We start from the raw sequence: 15,748 nt of genomic DNA, 5'->3' as shown, positions 1-15,748 counted from the left end.
TAAATACTAGTAAAATTTCCTTGGGTCAATTCATCTCTTTTGAGTACCTTGGAATTGAGGTAAAAGGCCACAAACGAACTTTGACACTAACTTTATACAAAATTCCAACATATGTTGAAAATTTCTTTACTGACTTGAATGAGCTTCTATCTCTCATATGTATTGATTATGATTGTTTAATAATTGTCGGTGATTTCAACATTCATGTTGACAACTCCCAAGACAGAGGGGCAAAAAAGCTCTTTAATATATTATAGAATTTTGGTCTAACACAACATGTCAAACAAGCAACACACACTCAAGGACACACCCTGGACCTGGTTGTCAGTAAGGGTGTGAATATTTCCAATGTCTCTGTAACTGATGTCGCCCTGTCAGATCACTTCACTGTTATCTTTGAAAATTCTTTATCTTTTAACCCACTTAGAGAAACAGCAACCATCACAAAACGTTCTTTCACAGAAAACACAGCAGAAACATTTAATCAAATCTACTCTTCTTCCTCACCCTTAAGCTGTAATGACGTAGATAAGTTGGCAGATAATTTTCAGTCTAAAGTTTCAGATATCATTGATTACATTGCCCCCATTAAAGTGAAGGTTGTGCCTGGTAGGAAGAAATCTCCATGGAGAAATGCACAAACAGTTCAATCTGCAAGACAACTCTGCTGTAGGGCCGAACAAATATGCCGTAAAACTCAACTTCATGTTTATTATGATATCTATAAAGAAACACTACGTAACTATCACTCAACACTGAAACATGCAAGGAAAGCTTTCTTTGCAGATGTCATAAACAAAAACATTAACAATGCTCGAGCTTTATTTGCAACAGTTGACAGAATCACAAACCCTCCTATGACGTTACCGCCTGAATTCCAATGTATTGCCGCCTGCAACCAGTTTTCCAGCTTCTTGTCAGAGAAAATAAAAAAAATCAGAGGATTAATCTGCACATCCACTCTAAAGCAAGTATCAATGTTGTGCACAAATAAAACAGATACAGGAAAAATGACCCAATTTCAACTACTTAATTATGAAACCCTAAAAGAAATTATAAGTCAATTAAGCTCCAGTTCCTGCTGTCTGGATGTCCTACCCACACATTTCTTTAAGAAAATCCTGCCTGTTATTGCTAATGATCTGATCCAAATAATAAACTCATCGCTCTCATCAGGCATTTTACCCCAGGCTTCGAAAACAGCAGTTATCAAACCACTGATAAAAAAGAACAATCTGGACAAATCACTACTGAATTACAGGCCGATCTCTGACCTCTGACCTCCCATTCATCAGCAAAGTTATTCAAAAAGCTGTGTTTAAACAACCGCTTTGACTCCTTCCAGTCTGGTTTCCGGTCTCACCACAGCACGGATACTGCCCTTGTAAAAGTGTTCAATGACATCCATATAAATACAGACTGTGGGAGAACCACAGTGCTGGTTCTGTTGGACATCAGTGCGGCTTTTGACACTGTTGACCATAACATTTTACTGAATCGACTGGAGAGTTGGGTCGGACTCTCCGGTCCAGTGCTCAACGGAATCTTACATAAAGAACAGGAATAATTGGAAACTTCTCATCAAAGAGGTCAGAGGTTCAATATTAGGAGCCCTCTTATTCAATATCTACAGTATATGCTCCCACTAGCTCAGGTTATAACAGGAAATAAGATTAGCTACCATAACTATGCGGATGATACATAGCTCTACATTACGATGTCACTAGCTGATTCTGAACCCATTCAATCACTGAATAAATGCTTAGAACAGATAAATGTGTGGATGTGCCAAACCTTCCTCCAGCTGAACAGAAACAAAACTGAAGTTATTATTTTTGGACCTAAAGAGGAACGATCTAGAGTTATAGATCTAGAGTCAATGCACAGCTTCAGTTATTACAACTAAAACCTAGCGATCAGGCCCGAAAACTGAGTGTAATGATGGACTCTGACCTGAACCTTCAGAGTCACATAAAGACAGTTACAAAGTTGGCCTACTATCGTTTATAGAATTAGAGGACTAATGTCTCAGCAAGATCTAGAGAAACTCATTAATACGTTTATCTTTAGTCACATTGATTACTGCAACAGTGTCTTCACAGGTCTGCCCAACAAATCAAACAGCTGCTACTGGTGTTCTCACTAAAACCAGGAAGATAGAGCACATCACCCCAGTTTTAAAGTCCCTCCACTGGCTCCCTGTGGCTCAAAGAATAGACTTTAAAATCTGTTAGTTTATAAATCACTGAACGGCTTAGCACCACAATACATTAAAGATCTGCTGCTGTTGTATCAACCTTTCAGACCTCTCAGGTTCTGGTTCTGCTCTGCATACCCAGAACCAGAACCAAATGAGGAGAAGCAGCATTCAGCTTCTATGCACCACAAATCTGGAACAAACTTCCAGAGTGCTATACCTATTTAAGTGCTATACCTGTCTGTCCTCCCACGATCATCGCTTTCTGGCATTTTCTTGTCTCTCCTTGCTGACTCACGAATCCTCTGCCATCACCAACAACACACAAGGACAGAACAATAAGCTTCCACTCACCTCTCTTTGGCGTCTCCACCTGCAGAGATCTGCCACCTGCCTTACTCCACCTGAGTAAGCTCATTTCATGTTCCATCGTAAATCTCACTTTTCATGGTTCCACACATTGTTCCTGTTGCCTCCAGTTCCTTCCAGACCATCATTAAACTCATTATTAATTTCTTTGTAATAAAATCTTAACATTTTATTTGTCTCCTGAGAGTGTCTGTTCATGTGGGTCAGAAGATTAAATATCAACATAACACAACTCTCAGGCCAAGAAGATAATTAGCCAGCACTCTCAGGGGAATTCTAGAAGACACACCTTCACTGAATCTCAAGTTTCAGCTCTCAGAACTCTCTACAAAGAGAACTCTACAATTCAGTGTTTGGACCAATTAACTGCTACAATTCAAAATTTGTCAAGTAACGTTTCTCCTCCTCCAGCAGATGTCTTTGTTGTTCTATCTCCGGCTCCCCTGAGACCTTCTTCCCATTGTGACATCAGTGCCCCCAAGCTCTGATGTTCAGCCAAAAGAGAGGGTCCATCAGTTCCAGGGAATCTGATGGACTGACTCAATTCCCACAATCATCCCTGTTTTCTACCCTCCTTCAATAACGATTCTATTAATCTAAGTGCTCTTATTGACTCTGGCTGTGAATAAACCGTCTTAGCTCATTCCATAATCAAACAGTGCAACATCCACTTTCTTTCCCACCCTTCCTCCAGTTTTATGGTTACCCATAAAACCTGCTCCAACACTGGTAATTGCGGGCGAGAAATAACGACCCTCAGCAGCAACTTTGTCACCTCTAGTTCACTTTTTAGCAAATGGTAAAATCACCTCTATCTCATTGCTCAGCGAAAAGGAAATGCTTGATTAATCATTAGCTACTCATTTATTGAGTGTAAAATAAATCTAGGAATAACTATTAGTTTACCCTTATATAACAAGGAAAATGTAATAACCTTTACCCAGTTATTAGGAAATGTGTTTTTTTAAGTGGGTTTTTTAATTTGACACACAGACACGCAGGTTAGAATTAGAAGTAGTTATTGAATATTTCTACACATATACAACTTATGTTGTCAATGAATACACACATTGACAGTATGTTTCTCTGAACAAAAATTCTATAAAATCAGAATTTAAATCAATGTAATTGTTTCTATTGTGTAGGTGTCTTGCAGCCAAGTTAACATTTTCTTTTTTTTAAGGAATCTGTTTTTTGTGTGGGTCTACCACTACACTTTAATTTTGGATTTGTTTGCAGTAAACTGACACCAAGAATCATATTCTAACACAACCAGACTGCATTCATAACTATTCTTTGGTTATAAAAGGTTTTTATCTGTACCATTTCATTTTTTAAAAAGTTTTACATTATACTTGAAATGCTACAACACAAGCTGTTTAAAAGTAGAAAGAAGTTTTTCCAAACTCATGCAGACACAAGACCGACTTCCTTCAGACAGTGATAGTTACACTAATGTTAAAAATTTCTTTTTACTGAAGTGATTTTTCTGGTGCTGCATACTTGTCATGGTATTAGTACAAGTACAGAAGGTGTCTTGATGAAAGTTTACTGTGCATCGTTGTTCTGACCTGTGATTTTGTACCCGAGTGGTTGTTAAAAACATTTTCCTGTTTTGTGCAGGTATTTCCATACCATGTATCTGGGAATACGGAGTCGTCAGAGTTCGAAGTCAGAACATTGGCGATACTACTGGAAGATGGTGTATGAGTTCGCTGATGTGAGCATGTTGCATTTACTGGCCACCTTTCTGGAGAGTGCACCTCAGCTGGTGTTGCAGCTGTGCATCATCATACAAACACACAATCTCCAGGCTGTTCAAGGTAACCCCCAACACCTTGTTACTGCTACTTCCTATTCAGTAGATTTACATACCATCAATTCTCAAAAAGGTAATAATAAAAAAGAAATCTAGCATGTTTACAAATAATTTTAAAATTTCATGTATGAATTTAATCTCGTGCAGTTTTTTTTCAGCAGCGATTCTCAAGCTTTATGTTCAAATATCACAATATGATTTTTGGATCAACTCAAAGGCCAGGACCAAGAAATGAAAAACACTTTCTTTCTATTCATTTTACTTACAACTTAAAAAGAAATTGCATTTTATGCCTACAATTACCTGTTTGTCACTCAAATTGTGATGGTAATACAAAATTACCATTACAATTACCAAGAAAATGAAAGATAAGCCAAGAATGTTTACTGTCGGAGATCAGGCAGTACATGGAATCAGTCAATTTTGGAATTGTAAGAGAACCAGACTGATTTCCTTCCCAGTGACACTGTCTGATATAAAAGAGAAAATACTCTCTCTAACCAATGACCAGCCGAATATTGAACCTCTAATTGTACACGTTGGTACTAATGATCTGGCCAAACAAAACTCAGAAATTCTGAAAAAGGACTTTACCACTCTTCTGAATACTATTGAAAAACTAAGACTGAAGTTGTTTCTCAGTGGAGTAATACTAAAAGCTCAATGGGGGAACGAAAAATACTCCAGGTTGGTCATGACAAACAACCAGCTCATAAAAGCGTGCTCTGCCAGCTCAGTGACCTTCATTGATAACCACAGGATCTTCTGGGACTGTTATCACTTTGGACGATGTGGACACCATCTTAATAAACATGTGATAAAGCTACTCACTGCCAACCTTTTTTATTTTATCAACAACAACCACCATTTTAGAAGAACAGGCTCAAGGACTTCTGATTAGGATGCAACCCACGAATTATCAGGAACAAACTATTCCAAAACAAACTAACATTCATTAAAGTTCCAAGACACTTCTGAAGAAATGTCTTCTCAAAGACCCGAGTTTCTCAAATTTACTTGTTGATGGAATGAATCAACAAGTTGTCCTCTGCACTTCTCTTCTTAGTGCTCACAAAGCAGACTTTACTTTATCTAAGCCATCTTGGCTCTGCCTCCCCAGAGAATCCACCACTCTGCATTTCAGAGGTCTGAGACTGGGTTCCAGAAAGTAGCTTTACACCCGTCTTCCCCCAGAATGCGTCTGGCTCCCCAGGACTACAAAACAGGACAGAACCTGTCTGGATCATTAAAAGAAAAATTACAAATAAGAGAAATACAAAATCCAACAGTCTGAAATCAAACCTCACACTCATCCTCTGTCTAAAGCAACTGCAAACTCAGGGGCTATCTCCCACCAAGTCACTTATACTGGCTCTGCTAGACAAAATATAATTATCACTAATAATATCGATGTTAATGTTCCTGACAGACACATGGCTGGATGACAATACTGAATTGCCTGTACTAATTGCTGTCATGGTGGGTTCACATCTTTTTACCCACATACAGAACACAATCAGGAAAACAGGGAATCAGATGTATAAAGTTTATTTTAACAATGATGAAATGTGAGAATGTGTGGTTCTTGTCCTGTGAATGGAAGCCGGGGTGATCAACACTCTTGTGTGTTGTTTAACAGTTTTCTGGACTGAACATAGCTTTGAATTAAATAACAACACCCCCCCCCCCCCAATCTAACAAAATAAAGTTAAACCAATTTTTGCTTCTTCATTGTCCTCCATCAGTCTTTCAGGTTCACATTGGAGCGGTCGTTAAATGAGTAGTACGCCTTTTGGAGGAATTACTTAGCCTCACAGGACACAATAACTGGGGTCCTTTGAAGTGCAGTATATTTTATTTCCAGTTGAGACAGATTAAAACAAAGCCGTCTTATTTCCTTACTTTTGTTCAGAAATCAGAACATATGCGTACCAAACATTAGGTAGCTACTGCTGAAATGTGTCAATCTCGAAAATAACAGAGTAAATGCACAAAAAGGAAAATACAACGTATAAAAAACAAGAAAAGAAATACAGCAGTGGCTTCTGGCTACACAAACAAAATACAGAGAGCTGCATTACACCACACTGATTTAGAGAACGTGATTGTGATATGACTTATTTATTAACACTTACATTCCACAGTAACGTCTCAGTTCACTCTTAATACTGGAGCGCATCGATGATCAGACATCTTATCATCACGTGCAGGAAATGGCCGCCCTGCACTGCACATTACAGGTTCCCTGAACCATCCGTTTCACAAACACATCATCTCATTAAAATACTGACTGCTTATTGCATAAATGAAAATGTACCGACATATTTCAACAAGTGATGTATATATTTACCGATTTTCTGTCAAATCTGTGTCCCGCAGATGAAACACTTACAGTTCACATCCACGTTCGGCACATAGCATAGCAACATAGCAAGACAACAAGATGCATTTCCTGTCCCATCTTGGGAAACAGCAATCACATTGAAACACTGCTCTCTGGTGGTCAAAATGTGCAGCACCCGAGACCAACTACCTGCACATATTTAAATATAAAGAACAAGTAAAATTACATAACTGAACCAAAATAATTCAATAGCATTGTTACTGTAATATAAAAGAAAACCAACATTTGAAACAGTACACTCATTCAACCAAACTTTACCACCCGGCTACACTCTGAAGATAATGGGAGAGAGTTGGTGACTTGAACGTGAATCGGACAAAGGAACTTCTGGGGAAAATGGAATGACCTTACTTGATGAGTTGATGAGTTTCCGCCAGGGGGAATTACTGTGGTCTTTGGGGTTATGGTTTCTTTGCAGGGGTCCTTGAGATGATCCAGGTTCCAGTGTGAAGTCCAGATGGAGAGTTCTTTGGAGGTAGATGGTAGAGGCTGCGGTGGAGGGTGGACAAGTAAGTTCTTGTGAGGAGAGGTGAGAAGCGATCCATCTGCCAGCCGCGAATCCAAGAACTGTCAATGATTCTTCAGTCAAGGCGGAGAGGACTCGGGCAACCAGTGGGTAAAATCCACGGCGTCACGAGGGGGAAATCAGAAAGCCAGGAACTCGGCAGAAATGTTTCCATACCTGGGAGGTGAATTGTGGACCACGGTCGGAGAGAATTTCTTGAGGTATTCCATGTAATTGGAAAACATGTTTGACAAGGTGTAATGCAGTCTGGAAAGTTATGGGGAGTTTTCTGAGGGGAAAGAGATGACATGATTTAGGAAAACGGTCAATGATGGCAAGGATTGTGGTCATACCTTTTGAAGTCAAGGGAGATGTGTGACCAAGGGTGCTTCGGGATGGAAAGAGGTTGCAGGAGACCAGAACGAGGTCGATGAGACTATTTGTTTCTTGCATAGATGGGACAGGCCAGGACGTATTCTTTGACATCTTTGTGTACTGATGGCCACCAGAAACTGTGGTTGATGAGAGCAATGGTGTGACTGATATCAGGGTGAGCGGAGAATTTAATGGAGTGAATCCATTGAATAAGACGAGTTCTGACGGAAGTGGGGACATAGATCTTGTTCTGAGGAAAAGAGTCAGGAGGAGGTTCGGATTGTTGTGCTTGAGATCTTCGATTTCCCAGGTAACGGAGGCGACTGTACAACTGGGTGGAAGAATGATGGCAGGAACCTTTTGTGAATCATCAGGGGAATATAGTCAAGAGAGTGGATCAGGCTTGATGTTTCTAGAACCAGGACGATAGGAAATGGACAAATTAAATCTGGAGAAAAACAAGGACCAATGGGGCTGGTGGGGGTTGAGTCTTTTTACTGATTGAAGGTAAGAGAGGTTCTTATGATCTGTCCAGACTATCACGGGATGTTCTGCGCCCTCCAACCAGTGCTGCCACTCCTCCAAAGCAAGCTTAATAGCAAGTAGTTCCAGATCACCCACGTCCTAGTTGTATTCTGCAAAGGATAATCTGCGGGAGAAAAAGGCACATGGATGAGTTTTACAATCAGAATCAGCAAACTGAAAGAGAACAGCTCCTACTCCTGTTTCTGAAGCATCTGCTTCTACAATGAATTGTTTGCTGGGATTGAGATGGATGACCACAGGGGCTTCAGAAAAAAGCGATTTGAGCTGCCAGAAGGCTGCGTCAGCTTTGGGTGTCCAGATGAATGAAGTTTTGGTGGAAGTAAATGTTATGAGTGGTAGTGTGGTTTGACTGTAATTACGAAAGAACCGTCGGTAGAAGTTGGTGAACCCGAGGAACCTTTGGAGCTGTTTGCGTGTTTCAGGAACTGGCCAATCCAGAACAGACTTAATCTTCTCCTCGGTGGGTCTTACCTGTCCGCCCTCAAGAATGAATCCCAGGAATGTGACTGATGGTTGATGAAACTCGCATTTCTCCACTTTGATGAAGAACTTATTTTCAAAGAGTCATTGCAAAACAAGGCGGACATGTCTTTTGTGTTCAGCAATGGTTTTGGAGTAGATCAGAATATCATCTAGATAGACAAATACAAAAACGTTCAGAAAATCCATCAAAACGTCATTAACTAGGGCTTGAAAAAACAGTGGGGCATTGGATAATCCAAAAGGCATGATGAGATACTAGAAGTGTCCAATGGGTGTTTTGAACACCATCTTCCACTTGTCCACTTGTCCACTTGTCCACTTGTCCCCCTGCCAGATGCGGAGAAGGTGATATACATTCCTGACGTCTAGTTTAGTGAAGACTGTTGCATCTTGAACTGGTTTCAAAGCTGAGGAGAGAACGGGGAGAGGGTATTTGTTTTTAACAGTTATTTGGTTCAAACCTCTATAAATAATGCCTGGTCTTAAGAGCCATCCTTTTTTCCCCGACAGAGAAGAATCCGGCACCAAGGGGAGATGATGAGGGAAGAATTATGCCTGCAGAGAGAGAATTTTTAATATACTTTTCCATGGTTTCGCGTTCTGGACGGGAGATGTTATATAAATGGCTGGTTGGAAATGGGACTCCAGGGAGAAGGTCTACTGCACAATCATATGGGCGATGAGGTGGAAGAGAAAGAGCTTTAGAATTACTGAATACTGGTGCTAAATCGTGATAGTCGTCTGGGACAAGCAAAAGATCAAAAGGGTCAGCCTCTGATTCAACTGCCGGGGATGGACTAGGTGAAACTACTGAGCGGAGACAAGTGGAGTGACAGTTAAGTAACCATAACTTTACATGCATTTCAGACCAGTTAATGTGAGAGTTATATTTCTGTAGCCAATCAAGAGCTAGAACTATGGAGGAGTTTGCCGTGGGAAATACATAAAAAGTGATCTGTTCTGTGTGATTACTGGAAATAATCAACTGTAAAGGCCGAGTCATGCGAATGATCTGGGGCACTTTTCACCTTTCAAGGCGGAGAGACATGGTAAGTGGAACCGTTTCTATGGACTAGGGCTGTTGTAAAAGAATATTTTAGTAATCGAGTGCTCTATAGAATATTTTTATGATTATTCGAGGAATTCTCTCTCTCTCTCTCTCTGTCTCTCTGAGTGAATGGAGATAGAGACGGCAGTGTCAGAGTGAGTGGATTTTTGAGTCTTTCTCTACCTTTTTCTGTTCGGTGTTTTGAACACATTTCTCTTCACACAGTTACTTGATTTTAAGTTTAGTTTTGGTTGTTCCAGACTGGTCCGGTAGTTTTTTGCTACTGGTTTGATTTGGCATTTGGCATCATGTCCGTTGTGGAGGGCTGTGGGGAGTTTGAAAAGCTGACACGTCAGCATGCTGTCAAACTCATACCAACAGTGAATTGTTCAGTAGACGAGGCAGCCTTAGCTGTTGGAGGAGTGGTAGATTGTGATAGTGTGAAATCTGCTTCCCGTATATATGGTGTGATTGTGATTTTTCTTGATAGTACATCCAAAGTGAATGATTTGGTATAGGGTTGTCATCATTCATGATACTTTCACATCGGTTCTCCCGCTGGTTAATCCAGCTAAAAAGATCATCATCTCAAATGCAACCAAGTTTATTAAAAATGATCTCCTTGTTAAGGAGTTGCCACGCTATGGCCAGCTGGTTTCACCCATAAAAATGGTTTCTTTAGGTTGTAAATCTGTGCTTCTTAAGCACGTCATGTTTCATAAACGGCAGGTATTTATGATCCTTAAAGATACAGCTAATGAGCTTAAGCTGTCCTTCAATTTCAAAATAGATGGGTTTAATTATATGGTTTTTGCCTCTTCTGAGAACATGAAATGTTTTGGTTGCAGTGGAGAACGTCAAATTTATCGTGCCCAGAAAAGCTCAAGAATAGACAGTTGGTGAATGCTGCTGGTGATGTTGGTGGTTCCGCTGCCGCTGAAGCAGGCCATGGTGCTGCTGAAGCGCATCACGGTGCCACTAAAGTGGGCGGCAATGCCGCCGAAGCGGGTCGCGGTGACGCCAAGGCGGGCCACGCGGCGCTGGTGGTTTCACAATAATCGGTGCGGGTCTTGATGTTGTTGGAGCCTGGGTTCCTGGTGATCCTTCTGTTGTAACTGCAGAGGAACCTGAGGTGCAATCCAGTGGTGGAGAAAGTACTCATACAATGTACTTAAGTAAAAGTACAAATACACAGACAAAAATTTACTCAAGTAAAAGTCAAAGTACCACATTATTATTTTACTTAAGTAAAAGTAAGAAAGTACAAGCTTTTAAAACTACTTAAGTATTAAAAGTAAAAGTACTTGCCGACCATAATACCTAACGGCTTATATAATGTCATTAAGTGTACCTATCGTATTTAGTTTTAATAAATCAGTAATGTACCATTTTAATGAGCAATGCTGCAGATAAAGCATGTTTTTATTGGGTTTACCCCCTGTGACAGTTTAGATTTAGATATTTTATTCTATGCATCAGAATTCCAGGGATGACCTGCAGGGTTACATGTAATTAGGCAAAATGAGAGAAATTATTATACCTTTGAAATGTTTTATTTAATTCAAAATAAACACGTTCAAAAGAAAATTGTTTCCCTGAAAAAAGGGACTTTAAACTGACCTAACAAACATCAAGCGATTTGGAAACATCTAGTCTTTCATCCTAACAAAACATGAACTTAACTTTTTTGCCAGCTATTTTGAGAGAACTCTTAACAGAAAGGGGCTGACAATAAACACCTTCCAGGCAGGGGGGGTCCGGCTGACTCTGTGGGCGGGCATGTCCGCCAATGTCGCCGGACTTGCAACAATTGCGTCTCATTGGAACCCATATTCTAATTTATTGAATATGACTGTAACTGTTACATGGAGATTATTTTAATGGCGCTAACATTTATTCAATAACCAGGACGTGAAGGAGTTTAGCGTCAACTTATATGTAACATTCATGGCGGGAGACGTGATCACGACCGCAGTAATCACTGTTACTTGCAAGTTCATGCTAGCTTATAACAATATACAGTGATCGTATTTATTTACTGCAGTCGAGTTCAACAAAAAGCTTGCTAAGATTACATAAAACTTCACTAACACAAATTAATTTAACATCGATAGCGTTTAGCAACTTAACTTACCTCAATATGTTTTTTCAAATTTGATGGTGAATTTTTGAAAGATAGAATTTCATGCTTTCGGGGAAGGCAAAGGCGGCATTGGAATCTCCAGGAAGCGTTTTTTGACCCAGTTATTTCAAAGAAATCTTTTAAATAAGGCCATGGGTGGGGCAGGTCTTCTGGAGGATGACTATCCTTGGACTCCATTCTGAGAGTTAATGATTCTGCAGGTCCTGCGTACTGTGCTGCTCTTCTTGAGGGAGGGCCTAATGGTTATTTCCCGCTTTGGATTGGTTCAGCGGACTGATTCTGCTCTCGCCATTGGATACTTTCAAACTAACGAACAAATCCAAAAACTGAAATGCGTCTTGGATGTAACGAGTAACGAAACGCTATATAGAAATGTAGTGAAGTAGAAAGTACAGATACTTGCTGTTAAATGTAGTGGAGTAAAAGTAGAAAGTATCCATTATTAAATCTACTTAAGTAAAGTACAGATACACGAAAATTGTACTTAAGTACAGTAACAAAGTACTTGTACTTCGTTACTGTACTTTGCACAGTAGGATTGCACCACCACTGGTGCAATCCTTTATAAATTGTGATCTTTTTTATGAAGTTGACATCACTGATAGTGAGATGAAACATGATCAATCTGTGAGTAGTTTTGATGCAGATTCAGGGAAAAAAAGAATTGAGGAAGTTTTTTGTGAAAGCTTTTGTGAGGATGCTTGATGAGGAATTTTTGAAACTGTCCCAGAAAAGGAAATGTTCTGAACTTTCTAACAGCAGCACTAACACTCTCAGAGCTAAGAGAGCAAACAAAGCAGGAGAGAGCAGTTTAGAGTCTGATAGTGACCTGTGTTTGAGCCAGGATCAGCAGCATCTGTATCCTCCTGCTGAAATTAAAAAGTTTTTACAAAAAACTAAAGGACTCAGACTGATTTAAAGTAGAAGAATATTTTACAGATTTAAAGATGTTTGTTGAATCCTCTTTGGTTTTAACAAAGAAAACTGGACATTTTGTTGATGATGTGTTAACAGATCAAGAAATTTATCGCTTAAAGAAACTGATTTTTTAAGTCAGAGCCCAAGCACTTACTGCTGATGAAAATGAGGATATTTAGAGAAATATTTTAAATTTCTCTGTCTTTTCTTTATTTTCATTTCTATGTGTGATTTTAAAATAAGCACATTAAATTTAAATGGTGCCAGAAATGAAGTGAAAAGGACTGAGTTTTTTATATTTGTGGCTTTAAAGAAAATTGATATAATGTTAATTCAAGAAACACACAGTACTGCTGATAATGAGAGTGATTGGAAGAAGGAATGTGGAGAGGAGTTTTTTTTAGTCATAAGTCCAGTTGTAGTGGCAGTGTGGGGATTGTGTTTTCTAATAATTTTTTGCCTATTTCTTGTGAAGCAGAGGAAATAACTGAAGGTAATTTATTGAAAGTTAAAGCCAAATATAAAAATGTGAATTTAGTTTTTCTTAATGTGTATGCTCCAACTAAAGGGGTGGATAGACTGTTTCTATTGAATATTTTAGGGGACACTGTAAATGATTGCATTGATAATGATTTGTTTTTGTACTGAGATTTTAATTGCATTGAAAATCCGTTACTTGATAGGAACCACTGAATCCTCTCCGAAGCTCAGGCAGCTGACTTCAGCCTCTAACCTTTCAGATGTGTGGAGAGCTTTCAACAGGAATCAGAGACAGTATACATGGAGTAATTCTGAAGATAATCTTATATGCATTTAAACATCATTTGAATATATTTAAGAATTGTCAAATAATTCCTGTTTTTTTTCTGATCACTGTCTGGTTTGTTGCTCTGTGTTTATTAAAAATGCTCGTATACGGAGTGTCTACTGGCATTTTAATACAGCTCTTTTAAATGATAGCTTTTAGAACAGCTTTTGAATATTTCTGGGTCAGTCATAAACAATCTAAATCAGATTTTGCTTGTGTCCAACAGTGATGGGATTATGGTAAATGTCAAATTAAGCAACTGTGTCAACAGTTCACTCGCAATGTCACTAGAGACATAACCAAATCTATGAGGGGCTTGGAGACTCAGATAGCAGAAATGCAGGGTTTGGCAGCGTCTACAGGATATCAAGGGTTTTTTAATTCCCTCAAAGATAAAAAGGCAGTTCTGGCCAACCTGTTGGGCAAAGCAGCCAAAGGAGCCTTGGTCAGATCACGCTTCCTAAGTGTAACAGAGATGTCTCACTTTTTCTTTGGACTAGAAAAAAAGAATGGGCAAAAAAAGATTGTTCACTCCCTAAAGTCTGACTGTGGTTCTACTATCTCAGATTCTTCTGAGATCAGGACGTTAGCTGTCAGCTTCTATAAAGACCATTTTAAGAGTGAACATTTGGAGAATCCTGATGTTAGCAAAGGTTTCTATGAAGGACTTCCTCAAGTGGATGCTGAAGCCAATCGAAAACTGGAGGCTCAGCTCACGCTGTATGAACTGCATACTGTCTTGATTAGCGTAAAGAGTGGTAGATCCCCTAGCATGGACGGTCTTCCTGTTGATTTCTACAAGTCCTTCTGCTTTGTGATTGGCGAGGACTTGTTGGAGGTTATCACAGATAGCCTGCAGAGAGGTTGGCTGCCTCTGAGCTGCAGACGGGCAGTTGTTACTCTGCTTCCAAAGAAAGGAGATCTACAGGATCTAAGAAACTGGTGACCAGTCTATTTACTCTGCATCTACTACAAGATCTTTTTGAAAGTCCTGGTGTCTTAGGGAAGTGATGTCTTCAGTCATTCATGAAGACCAGATGTATTGTGTGCCTGGCAGACGGATAAGTGATAATGTCACTTTAAACAGAGATATCTTGGAAATCTCCAGCTCATTGGGCATAGATATTGGTCTTATTTCTATAGATCAAGAAAAAGCTTTTGACCGGGCTGAACATCAATATTTGTGGCAAACTTTGACTGCTTTTGGTTTCAGCCCTGGTTTCATAGTCATGATGCAGGTTTTGTACCATGACATTGCGAGTGTACTTAAAAGAAATGGAGATTTAAGTGTTCCAGTCAATGTTTTAAGAGGAGTGAAGCAAGGCTGTTCTTTGTCAGGGATGCTTTATTCTTTGGCAATTGAACCTTTGCCTCATAAGCTGAGGAAAGATTTGTGTGGTGGTTCTATTCCTGGGTGTAATGTGTCTTTAAAGTTGTCAGCTTATGCTGATGATTTAATAGTTTTTGTAAACAAGCAGGAAGATGTTTTAGTCAACACCATCTTTCTTTTTGGCTGTATTTCTTCTGCAAAAATAAACTGGAGAAAAAGTGAGGCTCTAACTGTTGGAAGTCGGTTGGGGGATCAACTTAGTCTGCCTGGAGGCCTAGAGAAAAGGTGGGTTCAAATATTTAGGCGTGTTTTAGGGTAATGAAACTTTTGTGCAAAAAAATTGGGAAAACGTATTAGATAATGTAAAGGGTCGACTTTTGAAATGGAAGTGGATTTTACCTAAAATGTCAAGTTCTTGTCATTAATAATCTAGTTTCTTCTGCCATGTGGCACTGCCTGATGTGTGTTGATCCTCCAGTTTCTCTTTTATCAAATATTCAAAGGGCTCTGGTGGATTTTTGGGGGGATAAACTTCACTTCCTCAAAGTATTCTCTTTCTCCCGAGAGAAGAAGGTGCATCTGGCCTGCAGAGGTGCATTAAGTCAAGTGCCATCATTGAATTCGTAATTGATTATGTTTCAAAAGCAACTCTAAACAGGTGGGTTTTTTAGGCAAGATTCAAAGGAAGTCAGTGTTTCGGCTGTTTTACAGTTTTCTGGAAGTTTGTTGCAGATTTGTAGACACTGTGCGCTACATAATTAAACATAAAACATAAATAATTAAACATAACATGAAGCTTCGAG

At 39.4% G+C, this 15,748-nt stretch overlaps 1 protein-coding gene across 1 annotated transcript in view; it reads left to right on the top strand.

The window, feature by feature from the left end:
- Positions 1-15,748, top strand: part of xkr4 (XK related 4) — a 55,262-nt gene that overhangs the window by 25,170 nt on the left and 14,344 nt on the right. The window contains exon 2 of the mRNA XM_028021193.1: positions 4,190-4,389. Within this exon, the coding sequence (XP_027876994.1) occupies positions 4,190-4,389 (200 nt within the window). The remainder of the gene's footprint in view (positions 1-4,189; positions 4,390-15,748) is intronic.

This window comes from Xiphophorus couchianus, chromosome 6, assembly GCF_001444195.1.
Source record: "Xiphophorus couchianus chromosome 6, X_couchianus-1.0, whole genome shotgun sequence".
NCBI lineage: Eukaryota > Metazoa > Chordata > Actinopteri > Cyprinodontiformes > Poeciliidae > Xiphophorus > Xiphophorus couchianus.
The sequence above is the reverse complement of the archived record's forward strand: the minus strand, read 5'-3'. Positions and strand labels throughout refer to the sequence as shown.